At 39.6% G+C, this 19,411-nt stretch overlaps 2 protein-coding genes across 4 annotated transcripts; one reads left to right on the top strand and one right to left on the bottom strand.

The window, feature by feature from the left end:
• Positions 1 to 4,982: 4,982 nt before the first annotated feature.
• sub1b (SUB1 regulator of transcription b) lies at positions 4,983 to 7,151 on the bottom strand. 2 transcript variants are annotated; one of them, XM_079481405.1, is made up of 5 exons: positions 6,817 to 7,151; positions 5,916 to 5,985; positions 5,670 to 5,789; positions 5,478 to 5,586; positions 4,983 to 5,339 (listed from the first exon to the last, which is right to left on the bottom strand). In XM_079481405.1, exons 1-5 carry the CDS (start codon positions 6,885 to 6,887, stop codon positions 5,260 to 5,262), a joined length of 450 nt encoding a protein of 149 aa, XP_079337531.1. In that variant the 5' UTR covers positions 6,888 to 7,151; the 3' UTR covers positions 4,983 to 5,259. The 2 variants fall into 2 exon arrangements, with proteins under 2 accessions (XP_079337531.1, XP_079337532.1); XM_079481406.1 differs by having other exon boundaries at positions 5,916 to 6,011; positions 6,817 to 6,859.
• Positions 7,152 to 7,201: 50 nt separating this feature from the next.
• On the top strand, positions 7,202 to 19,332 carry zfr (zinc finger RNA binding protein). 2 transcript variants are annotated; one of them, XM_079481378.1, is made up of 20 exons: positions 7,202 to 7,319; positions 7,530 to 7,611; positions 9,435 to 9,714; positions 9,830 to 9,977; positions 10,229 to 10,450; positions 10,535 to 10,785; positions 10,920 to 11,129; positions 11,439 to 11,733; positions 11,856 to 12,046; positions 12,147 to 12,266; positions 12,338 to 12,483; positions 12,561 to 12,726; positions 12,898 to 13,115; positions 13,191 to 13,341; positions 13,597 to 13,738; positions 16,031 to 16,128; positions 16,958 to 17,053; positions 17,181 to 17,292; positions 17,661 to 17,758; positions 17,829 to 19,332. In XM_079481378.1, exons 1-20 carry the CDS (start codon positions 7,283 to 7,285, stop codon positions 18,009 to 18,011), a joined length of 3,246 nt encoding a protein of 1,081 aa, XP_079337504.1. In that variant the 5' UTR covers positions 7,202 to 7,282; the 3' UTR covers positions 18,012 to 19,332. The 2 variants fall into 2 exon arrangements, 1 of the variants encoding a protein (XP_079337504.1); XR_013788012.1 differs by lacking the exon at positions 16,031 to 16,128 and having other exon boundaries at positions 17,829 to 19,325.
• Positions 19,333 to 19,411: the final 79 nt, after the last annotated feature.

Below are 19,411 nucleotides of genomic sequence, written 5' to 3'. Positions count from 1 at the left end.
CATGAAGAAACGCAAATAATGTCCACCTTTCTCTATTCCAGACTCATGGGTACTTCCAGCACCCGATTCTCGATTCCTGTTAAGTGGGCAGATGGTTGAAATCTTGCATTATGTGTGCGTGTCTGAGAACGTCGTTTTAATAAAATGATTGCAGATCAAAGCATAGCTAGTGTTAGAATTAATCAACCGAATGTTTCTTAATGTAGATCATTGGGTTAAATGTGTTTATATGACATACCTATCACAGAAAATGGACATTCTTCTGCATTAACTGTGTTTGATGCAATGCCAAGAAATTCCTTTCCTATCAACAACTAACATGTGATGGAAAGAAATTCACATCAATGAACCTCAAATAGCGTGTGTTCAGAATTGCAGTGTTATGGTTAGGATTGTAAGTTAAAGAAAATATTTAGAAATTGTAAATAAAGCAATGGACAGTCATTTTAACCTTTGTGTTATTGTCAAGACATGTTGGTAGCTGTTTGTGTAAAGAAATCCGCTAACAGTACGACTAACTGGAGAAAATACAAAAATGTCTTGTAAAGAGCACTGGTGCCACCTAGTGGTGCTGTCAGTTTTTATCTCTAACACGGTTTACCTTCAAAATAAAAATTCTCAAATGTTTTACTCATTTCAAACCTGTATGACTTTCTTTCTTCTGCAGAACAGATATTTCGGATAATTTTGGTAACAGAAACCTGTTGGTCCCCAGTGACTTGCATTTGTTTTGTGTCAATGGGTATCAACTGTTTCTTGTTACCAACATTTTTCTAAATATCTTCTTTCGTGTTTTGCAAAAGGAAATCACACACGATAAACATGACAACAGGGCGAGTAAATGATGACATTCTCCGTTAACGTTTTTGTACCTCAATATTTTTCTGTAACTAATGTGTCGTCTTCTTGAAAGTAATGCACACAGCTTAAACGGACGTTGCTGTGTAGAGACTATCAAGAAATCTAAACATAGACACCATGTCAACCTTTATAGTCAATGTGGTCTAGCCACCACTAGACTATCCGCTGTCTTTAACATACCAGCAATGGTTTTGGATGCCAACTTTCACGCATATCAGGTGCTCAGAAAAGGTAGCTTTAGAGTTTTTACAATGTGCACATGCAGTTGGTCACAAAAGGAAAGGTGGAGGTGATGACAGAATCATGAAATTAATACCTCTCTGGAAACAAAAGATCTCCATAGTAACCAGAAGTGCTACCAATGAAACAGTGCAATATAATATCCTTTCTAAAGCACACCTTGATGTGAACCTTAGAATGTAAATGATGTACACTCATCGCAAACATGCTTTGATATATGATGATAACTTACAAGTACCAAGAGAATTTCTATTGCATTGGCAACTAGTTGCATTTTCTAATAAAAATAAATACAAACAGGTAATTCTTGGATATAAAGGATAACTTAATTGTATTCTTTGCATTGACGATACCGAGCACTGCCCATTAAAACAACTGTGTACATACTGCAGTTACCTTTTGCAAAAACTGTCTGAATAATGTTTGCTTTGCACGCAAAGACGTGCTGGCAATACAGTGGCTGCCATGTTTTTGAGACAGTGATTTAATTTTGGCAAATGCAATTTAATGCAAGGTGGTTCTCCTGGACAGTCAACTAAAAGGACTGTTCTTTTTTACTCTGGAGTCTGGTCCATGTTGTTTGAGTACTGATCATTACAATTCCAGCTCATATACAAAGTAAAGTAAAGTAAACCCAAGCAATCAAGACTCCACAAAAACAAGCATCATGAAGTGCAAAACGCAGTTGTTTTTTTGTATTACATTTCTGTTTAGTGTCAGAATCGACTTTTAATGTATAAAGCGTCAGTATGGTTTATAGCTATTAGGTGCAGTGGGTAAAATAAGTTTTGAACACGTCACCATTTTTCACAGTTCTCAAGGTGCTGTTGAAATGACATTTTCACCAGATGTCGGTAACAATTCAAATAATCAGTACATTTAAAATAAACAAAACAAATAAGTTCACAAATTAAGTAACGTATGATAACATGGCGTGCTCATGTGGTGTTCATTTGGTAAAGTGATGACACAGCCATACCCTCTATTGAACACAAAAAGGTGCAAAAATACATGGAAAGCCAAGACACCAGCTGAAATCTGTCAGTAATTAGAAAGCAATCCTGCCCCTTGTCAATGAAAAGTAACATTAGCTGGTTCAGCCTTAACTGATGACATATAAAAGGGTGTCTCATTACCAAGCTGTCATCTCATAATGGGTAAAAGCAAAGAGCTCTCTCAAGACCTTTGCAACCTTATTGTTGCGAAACACGCTGATGACATTGGTTATAGAAGGATTTCTAAAGTTATGAATGTTCCAGTGAGCACTGTTGAGGCCATAATCCGGAAGTGGAAAGAACATAATTTCACCATAACCCAACCACGACCAGGTGCTCCTCGCAAGATTTCTGACAGAGGAGTAAAAAGAATAGTCAGAAGAGTGGTCCAAGAGTCAAGGACCACTTGTGGAGATCTTCAGAAAGACCTGGAATTAACAGTTACAATTGTTTAAAAGAAAACAATAGGTAACCCACTCAACCTGCATGCACGCTCAACAGTGAAGTTTGGGGGTGGGAGCATATTGGTGTTGGGTTGTTTTTCAGCATACGGCACTAGCAAACTTTATATAATTGAAGGAAGGATGAATGGACAAATGTACAGAGACATTCTTGATAAATCTACCATATACCAGATGAAGATGAAGATAAAACGAGGGTGGACTTTTCAGCAAGACAATGATCCCAGACACACAGTCAAGGAAACTCTCAATTGGTTTCAGAGAAAGAGAATAAAGCTGCTAGAATGGCCCAGACAATCACCTGATTTGAATCCAATAGAAATCTACGAAAAGAACTAAAGATCAGAGTTCATAGAAGAGACCCACATAACCTTCAAGATTTGAAGACTGTTTGTGTGGAAGAATGAACCAAAATCACACCTGAGCAATGCTTGCGACTAATTTCTCCATGCAGGAGGCTTCTTGACGCTGTCATTACCAACAAAGGCTTTTGTACAAAGTGTTAAATGCATTTCAGTAAGCGTGTTCAATACTTTCCCCCTGTGTCATTCTATTTTATTACATAAAACTTTTTTAAGGCTATTTGTTTTCTTTGTATGTATGGATTATTTGGGATGTTGACAACATCTGGGGCCGTTTCAGAAAGTGACTATATAATCTCTGAAATTAGGGAAACTCTGAGTTTTCCTTTTCAGAATGCTAGGTATGTCAAACCCGTTTCTAAAAGAGAGGTACTCATAGTCAGTAACCATAGTAACTTAAGGGCCGTTCACATTATACAACTATAAATATCTTAATTCAGGAGAATAGTGGGATTCACACCATAACTAAGCACAACGATAAAGAGAACATTATAGTTGAGAAAGATTTTTCCCAGCTGATGAACGATAAAACATCAAACAGTTTCTGGCAGATAATGTTTGAGTATTGGTGATTGCAACGCAGACTTTATGTAAGAATTAAAGACTGTGGTCGGAAAGCGGTGTGTTTACTGTGGGATATCAGATATGTAACGCTTGAGTCAGCAAAATCTGGCAAAATATATGCTTTACGTCCCGGACATGAGCGCACCTTCGGCCTGCAAACCTTCAAAGCATCAGCATGTCATCTACATTCCTTTTAGTGACCGAGAACACTGCAAGCGTGCAGGCTTAAAATAAACATAACGTTATTGTTATCGTCCGCTTGTGATTACGCAAATATAGTAGTTACAGTTCTGATCTTTATAATTATCGTTATAATGTGAATGGCCCTTTACTCTGTGAACCTAACCTGGTCGTGAGCAGGTTTTCTTTGGTAAACTGAGTTTATTTGGATCTCCAACCCTCTTTTAAAGTGCAAGTGGTGTACCTCATTAATTCAGTAATACAGCCATTCATGGCACACATTTTGATCACACAGTGACCATCTCAGTGACTAAAATGTCATATTTGCTTTTATAGAGGATTAAGTACATGAAGAGGCTGCATTAATTCATAGGGATGTAGGCCTACTTTGATTTCAGGAGAGCCATTTTGGACCCGAAGAGAATTTTATCATCTCCCTGTGCAGTTTTACTAAAACTGTACAGTTTTTCTTTTAGAGTGAATTAGATATATCAAAATATATCTCAACTATCATTACATCAATAACAACAGCCATCATTTTCTATGGACGATGAGCAATGACTTAATAAAGTGAATAAATTTCATGAATAAAGAAATTAATAAATACATACATACATGCTTAAACAAAGCGATAAAGGTAATAAACAATTAATTTAGACGTGAAGCCATTCCCACTCAAATCTGCTTAGAGCAGGTTTGGAACCACAGATCAGTCTAACATTGCAAGAGAGTCTGACGCCCTACAGCTGTCCTTGACACTCATTAGCAAAACTTGAGCACTGATCACCAAATAAAAATTATTTCTGTTGTTTCATACATTTAAAGATTAATTTATTTGTACATTTATCTTTTTATTAATTTAAAAAAGTCATTTTCAGCACATAAGTAAATCCACTGTATGCAGGGCAGAAAGTGTACTTCGCTCTAAAGTGCTTTCTGCCGCCATGTTGCTTTTTTGGTGCAGTTGCCATGGCGAATCATAATATCGGAGCTCCATTGATGATGGCTTTTTTTAGTCGTGGTGCACCGCGCTTAACCCAAGGTAAGCATATCCGGAGTCAATTGATCGAACTCAAATCAGCTGTTCTGAAACCAAACACTCGAATTTCTAAGTAAACCAACTCCGAGTTCAAAGTTTAACCTATAGATGGTTGAGCCACCTTATTGAAGCGGACCCCTGGTAAACATTTCATGTCAACAGCACCTTGAGAAATATATTTAATGAGAAAAATTGTGACGTGTTCAATATTAATTTTCCCCGCTGTGTATATGTATTCAAGTCATACACACTAAGAGGTCAAACACGCTGAAGATTCGAAACCAAACAAAGCCTTTTTAATAACATAGGCAGAGAATGATGACAATGCAGCTATAGTATTATAATAATCACCCATTCAAGAGTTATTATGCAAACACGTCAACAACAAACAATACACAGTTGGAAGTCTACTACAACAACAACAACAACAAAACAAAAAATATTTAACATCAAACATGTAAATTGAAAAGGGGTCACAGTTTGAGTCAGAGTCCCCGTGCACAAAAAAAGTGTAATCCTAAAAAGAATTGACCAATTATTCAATGTACAGAGAGATTTTAGTATTTTCTAATTGCATCATCAATGTCTGACATTTGTTCCTTTAACTGGTTCCACTGCTCTGGATTTAATGAAATACCTGCAAGTATTAGAACAAAAACAGACCATGACCCAACAATGAAAAGACACACAAAAATAATCTTATCTTAACAGTGTTTTTGTCTCAACAGAAAAGGTAGCAATAACAGAACAAACCCGAAAATCTGTTTATAATTACCTTTTTTGCCAGGCTTCATTTCACCAGCTTGGTCCATCCAGTATTCGCGAACGTCAATCAAAACTTTTCCTTTGAAATCCCTGACACTGACGTATCTCATCTTTCCAATCTGCCACATATTAAAACCTGTATAAACTCACAACCACGGATACTAAAAGAATGCAAATTAATAAGAATTATTGAAAACTCAACCTGGAACATGTTATCATCACTGTTTCTGTCGCTCTTAGCAGAGGCGCTTGGCCTGGAAGTCTCTCCGCTTTTCTGTTTTTTTGCAGGCTTCTCAGGAGCACTTGCCTTCTTTCTTTTGGCCTTCATTAAAAAGATGACAAGTTAGCCAGTGTGTGGCCACTGCACAGAATCGTGTTTAACCGTCAGCTATAATCATTATATTGTATTGTATTACAAGTATGTGACCTAAAATTTGCGTATACATACCTTTGTTTCTGTGTCACTCGCTGAATCACTACCAGAAGTAGAAGTCAGCACTTCTTTTGATTTAGGCATGCTGCTGAAAACAAATATGATTGAACACTGCCCCCACACGGCGAGTAATAGAAGTTAATAATGGTAAGAGAGAAATCGACAAAAACTGGAGACATTTACAGTACACACCTAAATAGAATAAGCACGTACTTTGATTTAATGCGATTTCGTAGTAATCTTTACAAAATGCCAACAGCATGTAGCATCCAACATCTTTTCTGATGCTGACACTATACCTAATGCTTTAGATTTTTTATCGGCTTTTACTTTACATTAGAAGTCAGCAAATATAATATCATAGATTCCGGTCCACTGGCAGTCAACACTACAGTTATCAACGACTATGATTTACTAAAAAAGTAGAGTCTAAGTCACCTTTTTTCACACAAACCTATTCTATACAAATCACGATTTTAATAGTTGTTGTTCAGTTACATGAATTTTGCATTGACTCTAAAGGATCGACACGACATTCTGATCGCAGAACACGAAGAGGATGTCAGTTGGGTCGAAATGATATCGACCACAAGTGAGAAACGGAGTTGTGGCTTTCTCGATCGATGATGACTTCGCTTAAGCGATTTACCCCCTCATCTGGGAATAATGACATTAAATTGTCTTAATTGGCTTTGATCAAACAACACTAACACAAGCTCATCTCAACATCGACTGTTCAGGTGACCGTCCATCCAACAACTAACGTGAAAAAGCAAGGCCGTAAAATACACATTTCCGTTTACATAGTTATAATGTGGCCGATCTTTTATAAAAACGCAATGTCTGTTTTTTGAATTAACAGCGCATTTACAACGGAACGTTTGGTAGTCGCTTGTAAGCTAAATGAATGACTTACGTTGAACGGAGCACAGACTGCTTTCTATCACACTCAGCGGCGGGAAGTGACACAAACCGAGAACCAACCATAAGGCAAATAGCGCTCAGAAGGCATTGCGGGAAATGTAGTTCACTGGTGAATGACGTGCATCGCGTCAGGATAAAGCAAACATACAACTACAGATTGTAAATATATACATTACATTATTATACCTGAAAGTCATTAAAACGATAGAAAATGAATATGGGTTTAACCATTACGCTTAATTGTTTCGCATACACAAAACGACGTGTTTTCTTTTGAGCATCTGCCTGTTTTGTTATGCGTTTGGAGTGACTTGACCGTTTTACAAGAAAACTACACTTACCGTCACTCACAAATACACGTGCGCACGCGCATGCGCGTCAAAAGCTATATCCTGGTACGACCTTCTCAAATTAAAGGCAGGGTTACGAGTCGGAGTTTGAATGCGAAGAGGACCCCAATGATTCCCATATGTCCAGTAGTGTCCTTCACCTATGGTGAGTAAAATCATTATTTAAAAGCATTTTGAAGCGCCAGACACGATTTGAAGCAGAGACGTTATGATTGGGATGGATGTGCGGCGATGCCGCCAGGGCTTTATTCACAGCGGTCTCCAACGTGTTTGTGTCTCCGCATGATACGGGACTTTTCATCATGGTTGCCATTGCTAACAACCGCTTACCCTCCGTGAATCTGTTCTTTTATAGTGCCCAGCCGGCTAGGTGAAGATGCCAAAATGGCCACCGGCAACTATTTTGGATTTACCCACGGTGCTGCGGCGCAGTACAGGTAAAGGCCTTCATGTTTATTGGGAATCTCGGGGATGGTGGTGCTTCAGTAATGGTGGGTTTCGGCCCTGCTGTCTTTGTTGCAGGATCAGGGTGGGGGTAGGGTAGGAAGCGGATAGGCTTTGCTTTAAACCTTTGGTGAACGTGTTTGGGATAAAATGGTGTATTACATATTGTAGCCATATTCTGTGTATTTATTTCTGTTTGATGTTGTGTAACGTGAACGTTACAGTATTTAAAAAAAATGCATTCCGTGATAATACTTTCCTATGCTAGTGATATTTAAGGGCTCGTCTCGATTAAGAACTGCAGTACTTTTGACGTTCGCGAAAAATATGTTGTTATTAAAATCATTATTATTTACATGCGACAGGGTTAACGAAAGCAGGTGCACCCGCTCCTTGGCGTATTTGTTTTAGAAGTTAGAGACATAATTCATTTCGTTGTATTCGCTTTACTCGACGACTTATTCTTTGACATTAACGCTGTTGTGAATCTATTTTGGTGTTTGATTTGAGTGTAAAATGACCTAAGAAGCATAAGTATGGTGAACAGCCCGAGCAGACGCCAGCTGTCATCTGCACCACTGCAGCTCTGCGCATTCAGAGCAACGGCCGTATTAGACTGACGTTAAATGAATGAATTTACGCATTGTTTAGGAAAAGTCTAATCATTATCGACACGTTTTCGACCTCTTAGGCCTACGCACAATAGTTTTAGATTTGATGTGTTTGTGTAGGGCGATGTCTTCACGGACGCTTCAAGGACTCCGTGCTGATCCTCTATCTCAAATAAATGATCTGGCCAAACCGCTTTGCTCTTTAGTTGTTGATTTTGCTATATTGAGACGAGTTTGATTCATTTTTATTGATGCAGTTGGGGTTTTCCTTCTACAGGAAATGAATGGTAATATTTGTGAGCAATTTTTCATTAGCCATGTTTTCGCTATTAGTGACAGCCTTATTTGCATCAACTGTAATGCGAGACATGATTGATCTTCCTATTTTCATAGAGGAAACTTTCGTTACTTTCAACTAGTGAAACCATCCAGGCCATAGAAATTGGATCGGGAGCTTTCTGTAAATAAATGTATAACTTAAAGACAGGGTGGGATTTAGTGGATAAAAGGTTTCATGAATGCATCTTCAATATAACCTGCCCTAGCGAGAGGTTGATTTGAACTCGACTGTCTTAAAATGTCATTGTATAGCAGTGGCGTTCAATGTAAATCAATAGAATTTCCTTTTTGCCGACTTTTCTTTTTAAAAAGCTTTGATTGAATTTCGTCAAATATAATTCTACACACAATATTGTGCTTTTATAATGGCTTTGCATGCAACACCATGTCAAATTTCTAAATGTATTTTATTTCAGTTTACATGGGCAATGTTCCTATTTTTGTTCAAATGCATTAAACACAAGGTCAATTATGAGTTGGTTTTATGACATCAGTATTTGTGTTTAGATGCATGCAAGTTTACATGTGTGAAGGATAATGACTATTTGTCTAACAGTCTTTGCGTACTTCATTTACTTAACAAATTCATGTACTTAACAAATTATGGGAATACTGAATATTTTTTCTACTTTGTCCAATAATTACATTATTACCTAGTTTGTCCTGTTATGAAGACCATCAAAATGTTTATTTTCCACACCCATGCACACTCTCTACATTGTTAGGTTTCTGCTTGAGAACTCTTAATTATTTAATAGGTGTAGGGATTTGCCTCTTTCTGCTAAATCCCTGTAATAACCTGTTTTCTTAAGTGCATATAATCACGGCTGCTGTCATTGCCTTAGCCTTTGTTCTGTTCGTTGCAGTCAGCAGCCGGGTGCTGGGGTAGCATACACCCACCCCACTACAGTGGCCAGCTATACTGTGCACCAAGCACCGGTGGCACACACGGTGGCAGCAGGCTATGCCCCTACTGCTGCCACGGTTGCCATCGCCAGGCCAGCACCAGTCGCCGTAGCAGCTGCAGCCAATGCTGCAGCTTACGGGGGATACCAACCGGCCCACGCTGCCACAGATTACGGGTATGCCCAGAGACAGCCAGAAGTACCCCCACCACCACCTCCTGTCACTTCACAAAACTACCAGGTAAGCCTGTTTTGAGACTAACCAAGACCTTTATTTGAACTTTGCCTGTTGCGATTGTATTAACTTAAATAGTTCAAGCCAACTGTCATGTCAAGCTCTCGGTTTACTGTTGCAGGACACGTATTCATACGTGCGGTCCACAGCTCCGGCTGTAGCGTATGACAGTAAACAATACTACCAGCAGGCTACAGCTACACCGGCTGTGGCCGCTGCTGCAGCAGCCCAGCCTCAACCCTCTGTCGCTGAATCCTACTATCAGACTGGTATGTTTGACAAATGTTTTCGGCAATAAACCTAATATCAAAGAGCAAATGCATTTATGCATAAAAGTTATTGTTAATGCATCTGATATTATACATATTCATACAACATATTATATCATTTGAAAGGCCACATATTTTTATAAAACCAGTTTAATTTCTCAACTAATCAAATAAATGTGGGGAAATTGGGTTATGGGTGTAAAATGTCTCAAAGCAGTAAAATAACACTCATCTCTTACTCTTCTTTGTAGCACCTAAAACTGGATACAGTCAAGGCGCCACTCCATACACCCAGACCCAGCAAACCCAGCGTCAGGTTACAGCCATAAAGCAAGCCACCCCCAGTCCAGCCACCTCAACCTTCTCCATTTACCCAGTGTCCTCTGCTGTACAACCCAGCGCAGCGGCTGCCTCTGTAGTCCCATCTTACTCTCAGAGTCCAACATATAGCACCAATGCAGTCACATACTCTGGTAAAAATATCATAGTCCTGTGATTAAAACTCAAGAACAATGATAAATGCACTTTGGCTAATAATGGCTCCTCTTTGAATGCAGGAACATCATACTCTGGATATGAAGCTGCTGTGTATTCAGCCGCGTCCTCCTACTACCACCAGCAGCAGCAGCAGCAACAACAGCAGCAGAAACATGCGGCTGTTGCCGCAGCAGCCACTGCTGCCTGGACCGGCAGCACTTTTACCAAGAAAACCCCCTTCCAGAATAAAACTCTCAAACCTAAACAGCCCCCTAAACCACCTCAGATACACTACTGTGATGTCTGCAAGATCAGCTGTGCCGGACCCCAGGTATCTTTCTCTACATAACGCTGCACCTTTTGCTTTATCTCAATTGGTGGTTTGCTAAAAATGAAAAACGACAGAGGTGAATTTATCATTTTGGGCATCTTCATGGATTACATTTTGACGTGTGTGTTTTTCAGACCTATAAGGAACACTTGGAGGGCCAGAAGCACAAGAAGAAGGAAGCTGCTCTGAAGGTATCCCAGAGCAGCAGCAGCAGTAGCAGCAGCTCTGGAGGTGGAAACTGCGCCCGCGGCACCCAAAATCAGCTACGCTGTGAGCTCTGTGATGTCTCCTGTACAGGGGCCGATGCCTACGCTGCACACATCAGAGGAGCCAAACACCAGAAGGTATGTGACTCACTCTGATCTCTGCACATAATCGGCTTTCAGTCTGTTTTTGAATTTGTATAGTTTGGAGGAGAGTGTTATAAATGTGAGCTCTTGCTATTTTTTGAGGAGGCTGTTTGAAGACATTGAGCCATTTTGCACATTGAGGCAACAACATTTTAAATTTTTTTACTAAATGCTTTGATTTTGGTCACACATTAACATTCATGCAAAGTTATAGGTACACATTTTAACTATGCACACGATGCTCTAGTAGTAGGTTAATGAAACCTTCATTTATCCAAATGATGTTCACGTTTATTTCTGCAGGTTGTGAAATTGCACACCAAACTAGGAAAGCCGATCCCATCCTCCGAGCCCAGTGTTGTTAGCCAAGGCTCTAGCTCCAGCACAGCAGCTCCCAGTAAGACTGCCAGCGCCCTCATCAACAGCTCCACAAGCAGCACAACATCTAACTTGTCCACTTCCTCCTCAATTTCCAATGCGTCTTACCTTAAATCCGTCGGCATGGCAGCTTCAGCTTCGCAGGGCAAGAACCCAATGTCCAGCAGCGTCACGGTCAACTCTGTCAAGAAGGTCAACACCCCCAAGATCAATTTTGTTGGTAGGTCTTGCTTCACTGTTTCATGTTTCGCCTGAACTGCAGTGCATGTGTGGTTAAGCCTAATTGTTGAAAACTAAAATGGTTTACTGAACATTATGCTGTTTTGATACTGATCAAACCAGGCGGAAACAAGTTACAGACCACGGCTACAAAAAGTGAGGAATCGAAGGTTGAGGCAACTAAACCAGCACAGTCCATTGTGCCTGCGCCAACACTTGACATGAAGAATGACACTGAATGTCTGTCACCTCAGTCAGCACTTGCGGCCCTGCAGAGTGACGTTCAGCCTGTTGGACACGACTATGTCGAAGAGGTAACGCACATCCCTTGTAGACAACAGCAAAACAAAAGTCATTTTTATACCATAGCTGTTGTGGCCAATATACGTATAATACAAATACATTTTTTTACAGGTAAGAAATGATGAAGGAAAGGTTATCCGGTTCCACTGCAAACTGTGCGAATGCAGTTTCAACGATCCAAATGCAAAAGAAATGCATTTGAAGGGAAGGAGACATCGACTGCAGTATAAGGTAAGTGGGTTCAATTTAATATTTTGTTTAAAGTTCCATCGTGATGCTGATTGTAGTTTTGACCGTTCTAGAAAAAGGTGAACCCAGATCTCCAGGTGGAAGTCAAACCCAGCATCAGAGCCCGGAAGATCCAAGAGGAAAAGATGAGGAAGCAAATGCAGAAGGAAGAATACTGGAGAAGACGTGAAGAAGAGGAGCGCTGGAGGATGGAGATGAGGTGTGAGATGGTTTTTATGCTCTTATACAGCAATATGTATGTTTTGGCTTTTTCTACTCTAAGCATTGTCGTCTTAGGCACTACGAGGAAGATATGTACTGGCGGCGTGTGGAGGAGGAGCAGCATCATTGGGAGGACAGGCGCAGAATGCCTGAGGGAGGTTATCCACAGGGTCCACCTGGACCACCGGGTCTTCTGGGTATGAGGCCTGGGATGCCCATTCCTCAGCCACAAGGACCAATGGTGAGTTTTGAGGATTTTTTAGAGGAGAGTGTGATTACCAGAGGTCAAATCTTTTCTTGTGGAGGCTGACATGCTTTTATTATGAAAAACGATTCATAGTTTTCAAATGTGTTTATTGCCATTTACATTTGTTAGAACTGTTTTGTTTTAAACATTACATTTTTATTTCAGCCTCCACGTCGCCCTGATTCCTCAGATGATCGTTATGTGATGACCAAACATGCAGCTATTTACCCCTCGGAGGATGAGCTTCAGGCCATCCAGAAGATCGTGTCAATCACTGAGCGAGCACTTAAGCTAGTCTCTGACATTATCACAGACCAAGATGCAGGTGCAAAGGACAAAGAGGAAGACAAAGACAAAGAGAAGAAAGAGCCTCCCAAAGACAGGTAGGAGGAAGTTTAAATCTATCTATTGCTACACACTTGAAGGCAAAGCTATATATTATCTCTTCTGCGTTTCAGGGTGCTGAAAGGTGTGATGCGAGTAGGCGTTCTTGCCAAGGGCTTGCTTCTGCGAGGAGACAAAAATGTCAACTTGGTCCTCCTTTGTTCAGAGAAACCTACTACAAATCTGCTCACCCGCATTGTGGAACATCTCCCCAAACAGCTCACGGTACCAGCTATGCCAGATGTTATCTCCTTGTCTTTGCAAACAGTAAAAGTTTTGGACAATCTTACATATGTAGCCCTCTCAACATTTTATAGTTTACATGCCATAGTGAACTGTAATTATACCTATAAGATATAGATTTTTGTTGTTCCATTATTATAGGCATTTAAAGGAAAATGCATTTTCTTCTGCTTATCCTCTTAAAAAAAAAAGATGATCTTGAGTGTTTTCTGCTAACACATCAACATTTTTTGTCAGACGGTAACACCAGAGAAATATGAGGTAAATGGTTCCGTCCAAGAGGCTGCCATTATCCTCACCTCCTGTGCTGAACCCAAGATGCAGGTCACCGTCACACTCACCTCGCCCGTCATCCGAGAGGACAATGCCCAGGATGGAGGTTTGAAAAGACGTTGCTCACATTAACCGACTACCTATCAAATTAATATTACATGCTGATTTGACACCCTTAAGAGCCCATCTGTTGGCACTGCGGAGACTGCAGTAGATATAAATACAAGCATAGTTATTATTTGCACCTTTTGTACAACTTTCAGTCTCGTTTTCTCAAATCAAATGCTCCAAAGTAAACCTGGTATGTGCTTGAGCTTGGACATCCATAAGTGTAGTCAAGATCGTTGAATTTTGAACAAAATGATTGTAAAATGAGTTTGTGCGCATGCGTTTATTTAAAAGTATGACTGAATAGGATTTGAAGCCAAGTGGTTTCAAGTTAATGTGTGATCCGTAAAAGAGCCGAGTTCAACACTACCAGGTTTTTTTTCCGACCCAACCAAGATGCCAGCAGTGGTGCTCAGGGCCTTCTCTTTGTAACACTTCTCCAGTGCTCTTGAAGTTCTCCCCAAAACAAGCATGATAAGTGTTTGCATTGTGTAAGTCTAGTTAGTTCTGGTTAAGATGGTTTTTGTTTCCTGTGTTCAAGGGGATTGTTTTATGCAGAAATTAAATTGTATTCCTTCCTAGGGGGTCGAGGGGTCAGTCAGAAATTCCTGTATTACAAGTTCCAATAGAAATGGTTGACATCTGAGCTGTTTAGGTGTAGTCAATATCCGTCATGTCCCCACAGGAAACAAATATTATTTTTGTGTAGTGGTGAGAAAGTTCAACATTCTGAGGTCCTCATTCTAAAATGAAGGTGCTCCCTTGAGAGAAGCAGTCTACTGCACCTTGCTCCAATTCTAAATTTAGCTTATTCAGCAGTTTTGGTTTGATGCATCTGAAGAAAAAAGCCCAACAACCAACAGACCACATTTAGCTGCAAGTAATGGAATGATTGCATCAATAACCCTCACTTTTTTTCTAATGACAAGTTTTACTTGGTAAGAAGCCACTGATATAGTGAAATCGTTCTACATGCTCTGTCTCACCATTCCCGCTTGACTCTTAGGGGAGTATCAGCAAGCTTTTTGGAGACATGCTTTGTTAGAGGAATCTTTGGTTGGACCTGGGTTACTCAGTCTTCAGTATACATTAAGATACGGGGTTCTCCAAACCCAATCGTGACGGGTATGCATGCAGTGATGTCCTAATCCTCTCGCAGGGAGCTTCATATTTTCTTGCCAGCACGCATTGCTGCCTTCATGTATACAAAGCTTTTCAAGTCCCGACCAAAGCCTACTTGCATTGTTCAGCAATTTGTCTCCCATCTGAGGCTACGTCTACCAGCTCCGGAAGGATTTTTGACCAAGGTCCCCTCTCCTAAATATCTTCCAACACTTTGCCACACCTACCATTGCCATGCAACTGTAAAAGATCACTACAAAATCTTATCAGCTGTGAACAGTGCACATCTCCCTCGATATACATCATTTTCATGAATATACAAGCAATACCATGGCAGTCCATCATTATCTTTCCAATGTTCTTGGATCAGTACAGTCACTTTATTCATTAAGGGTTTGATATTTAGTTTTTAATACCTAAACGTTTGTAGTCGCTGGAATCCACAATTTGTTTTTGCCCAGAGCTCAAGAGAACAACTGTTCTTAAATGCAAAGTCAGCTGGTAAGGCAGGCATTATTTACCAGACTTTATTATTACCAATGGAAGCACAAGGTGGTAGTATCAATTTTTTTCTTATTAAACATCAGAAGAGTTTAAGAAGACTGTCTGTTATTGACAAAATAGCGACTCTTGAATTCTTGAAAGGTTTTAATGTGCAATAATAAGGAATTACAGAAAGATGACCATTGTAAGTCTTTGTCATTCTGCCACATGTAGCATTTACGGATTGTGATGGTAGAAGTTGATCTTTTAAGCTGTTCTGCTGGCTTGTAGCATTTAATAATATATTCTGTTGTATTCCCAGCAATTTCAAATGGTGGATTGCAGAGCATTATCGTATGTAAATGTCAGGCACGTTTCCGTTTTTTTTTTGTCTAATATCCGGAAAAAGTCCTTAAGATTCATCTGTCTCTGCCCTTTTCCTTCGCTCTCAACCACACCACAGAATACATATAACACCAATGGCAAGCATACCTGATCCATAATGTTGTCGAAAAGATCTGAACGATTCTGCACATGGGGTGAAATGAAAGTGTCTTTAGTTTATACATTTGAGAAATTAGCAAGGGACCAGTTTGGTATGTGTGGCAATGTGTTCTTGACAATCTCTCTGACCTGGTCAAACACCCATTCCTCACCATCATTTGACAATTCGATCCATTTTTAGATGTAACCTCGAGTATGGTGAAAGACCCAGCGGACGTCTTGGACAGGCAAAAATGCCTTGACGCTCTGGCTGCCCTACGCCACGCTAAGTGGTTCCAGGTTCGGAACATCATTTTACTTTTTTCTCGTAGCCTTATGAGATGTATTCATTTTCATTTGTTCATTTAAGTTTTTTTATCCTTTTGTTTTCAAATTGTAAACCTCAAAAGTAGATTTTTATGAGGGAAAAGGTGATACAAGGATGCCATAAAAAAAATTATGAATATGATATTGTTCCATTTTCTTTGTTGCACATTAGCAGATCTGATCCTACAAAAGCATCCTTGCATACATGTTATTTATATTATAAATGTGGGATTAAAGAGTAAGCATGTAAAATGATTCCATAAGGCTGCAGAATACCTTTGCATAAAGTGTCATCGATAAGAGCTTTCATGTTTGTTTTTTGTGGATTTTCGTTTTTTGTCTTTAGTTTTGTTAATGGTTTTTTTCCTTGGGATTAGGGATTGAGAGGAAAGGAACATCTGATTAGTTTCCTGTGTTGTTGCAGTCTCTGCAAACACACGTGCAAAGTAAAACAGATTTCCTTGACTGCATCAGTTCCTATGCAACTACTTGCAAACTGATCTTTTGTAAAATGAAAGTATATGTTTGTGTATCTGACAACTGAGGTCAGGGTTTACAAGATTACCAGGAAGTCATTCCGAGTGAATCTTGCAAACTTTTAACTCTTTTACTAATGCTGAGGTATAATACTGCTGGAAATGGCAGCTTATGAAAGGCAATTGACCCGGCTGTTTTGTCAACCAATTAAAAGCTTCCATTGCGAACAGTGGTGTTGCACCTCTTACTGAACCCCGTCATGTATGAACGTTTGTGAATGAAGTGTTCTTGTGCATTAACTTATCTTGAATTCACTGCACTGAAGGCTAGAGCTAATGGACTCCAGTCATGTGTGATTGTCATTCGAATACTGCGTGACCTTTGTCAGCGGGTATCCACATGGTCTGCCTTTCCAAGTTGGGTGAGTGCAAAAAAGCAGGACATTGTCACTGAGAACCTTTTTCTTCTGATGATTTCTTTTTCAAAGTTCCTTTTCTGTACACAAATGATTTTCAAAATTCTGTAAATTGTTCTGTATTTACTCAAAGGCTATGGAACTGCTGGTGGAGAAGGCCATCAGCAGTGCTGCTGGACCAATGAGCCCTGGAGATGCTCTTCGACGCGTCTTTGAATGTATTTCTTCAGGCATCCTTCAGTCTGGTAAGATCGAGCACTTGTTTAACGTCGAGTGTTAATGTATTTTCCATTTAATCGATGTAGTAAATTAATAACTCTCAAAATCAGTGCTGCAAGTTGGTGTGAACAGTTTAGGTTTATGTTGTACACCTAAACTACAACTTGCCAACGTTCAAGTAACAACTATAGTCAAATGTTTTTTTTTATGTATAAACAGACACATTTGCGTTGTGGCTTATGATCTCATCCCCCACTTACTGCCAAAGTAAGGAAAATAAATACTATTGGAGTCAATGGGGGATGAGATCTGTTTGGTGATCTTTCCCTTTAATGTAACTGTAAACTGAACAAATGGTGTTACTGTGGTTTATGTACCGTTGCTTGTGATGCAGGTGCTCCAGGATTGATAGACCCCTGTGAGAAGAATCCAACAGACACATTGGCTGCGATGGTTGATCAGCAGAGAGAAGATATCACGTTAAGCGCTCAGGTAAGTACGCACTCAAGAGTACACTGATATTTGAGTCCTAACAGTGACTGACCGGCTACTTTCCCTACAGTTTGCTTTGAGACTGCTGGCGTTCCGTCAGATTCACAAAGTTCTAGGCATGGACCCCTTGCCCCAGATGAACGCACGCTTCAACCTACGAAATAACCGCAAGAGACGTCGCGACAACAGCGAAAGTACCGATGGATTCGAAGCTGAAGGAAAGAAAGACAAAAAGGATTATGAGGGGTTCTAAAGCGCACAGCAGTGTGTCCTCTCTCCGTACCCATTTCAAATCCTGTGCATTCCAGGAATACACGTTGTTTGTTCTGTTGACCTCTGTGCATGCCAGTTGCTACTCCATAGAAATATTTTTGGATGGTAAAGGTCCTACTGATGGCTGCTTGGAATATGTTAGGTTTCATTTGGCTTAACACACTGTCAAATCGTATAGTCCACCCTGTTGTTTAAAACTGTGTATTGTCACTGCTTAATTAGCCCAAAAAGAGATGTTATTTTTGACGTTCATGCTCCATTCAGCATGTTGGATGTAATATGTAATAATATCTAGGAGTGCAATTGTAGCTTGACATAAGCTAAGCATTTCTAAAAGCAAGCCAACAGACTGGACAAAGTACTGTTAGTGTGGAACAGATTCTTTAAAGTCTATCTTATACATTCAGTGCAAACATTGTTACTTTAACAGCAGCTTCTTTAGCTTTGCAATAAATCATTTGGTGTTCGTTATTATTTTGGCTAAAGACATTCCTTTTACAACCAGAAATGTGGTGATTGTGAGGATGTGGACTGGGTATGGATCCTAGTGCATTATGAAGGCTTTGTTGGCTGTTGACCATTTGTTAATCAAATCATTGGCTGATTAGTAACATGTCTAAACCCGTGTTCCTTCTATATGCTTAATGCAAGTGATGTAAAGCTGAACTGTCCTAACTTTAGGTTGTATGTGTGCTCGATTCACAGGCCTCTTTGGTGTACCTATGTCACATGACTGAGAAGCCACAGATTGTTAAAATCAGAGCTGGGCCGAAAAACAAATATCTATCTACTCATTAACAGACATTATAGCGAAGATATAATTTGAATATAGAAATTGCAAACACTGAAGTACTCTTTCGTTCAAGCCTTTTTTCCCCATTTGGACCCAGGTCTGTATGTGTTCATAATGGTGTTCTCCCTGTACTTCTAGTGTATTTCTAAATGTACATATGATCATAACTGTATGATTTCTAATATATGATCATGAATCAGCCTGTATCTTATCTTGCAATAGATCTTCTAAAAGAGATGCCTGTATGGTTTTAAAGCACAGGAATGTTGTTGTTTTTATGTTTTCGGTTTTATTAATTTTGTTTGTCATTTATGAATAGTTGATCGGCCCTTATTTTGGTTTATGAAGTTTGTTATATATCTACGGAAGAAGGCTGGAGAGAGACGTTTTTGTGTTGTAACTGCAGATTGATGTACACTTACCCATTGATGCTTGTCATTCACTGTCAAGGTACTACTGCATTACAATGCTTAACTAATAAATACAATTCTTAGAAGATTCAATTGTTCATTGTGTCCAATCATGTTGAGTCAATTGAAGATTTTGGTTTGGTCGGTATTACGTCGTTTCAAGATGCAGGTTAAAGG

The sequence above is a fragment of the Barbatula barbatula genome (assembly GCF_947034865.1).
Source record: "Barbatula barbatula genome assembly, chromosome: 2".
Taxonomy (NCBI): Eukaryota; Metazoa; Chordata; class Actinopteri; order Cypriniformes; family Nemacheilidae; genus Barbatula; species Barbatula barbatula.
Note: the sequence above shows the minus strand (reverse complement) of the source record. Positions and strands in the feature narration are given on the sequence as shown.

Bases quoted from the DNA above. Each gene is read 5' to 3' on its own strand.
- zfr (XM_079481378.1), top strand. From the start codon at position 7,283: ATGATTCCCATATGTCCAGTAGTGTCCTTCACCTATG. The intron at 11,734-11,855 runs GTAGGTCTTGCT...TGATCAAACCAG, and splicing joins CCCCAAGATCAATTTTGTTG to GCGGAAACAAGTTACAGACC. The intron at 17,293-17,660 runs GTAAGATCGAGC...CTTGTGATGCAG, and splicing joins TTCAGGCATCCTTCAGTCTG to GTGCTCCAGGATTGATAGAC.
- sub1b (XM_079481405.1), bottom strand. From the start codon at position 6,887: ATGGTTGGTTCTCGGTTTGTGTCACTTCCCGCCGCTGAGTGTGATAGA. The intron at 5,790-5,915 runs GTATGTATACGC...TTTTTAATGAAG, and splicing joins CGAGTGACACAGAAACAAAG to GCCAAAAGAAAGAAGGCAAG. The intron at 5,587-5,669 runs GTTGAGTTTTCA...AATATGTGGCAG, and splicing joins GTGATGATAACATGTTCCAG to ATTGGAAAGATGAGATACGT.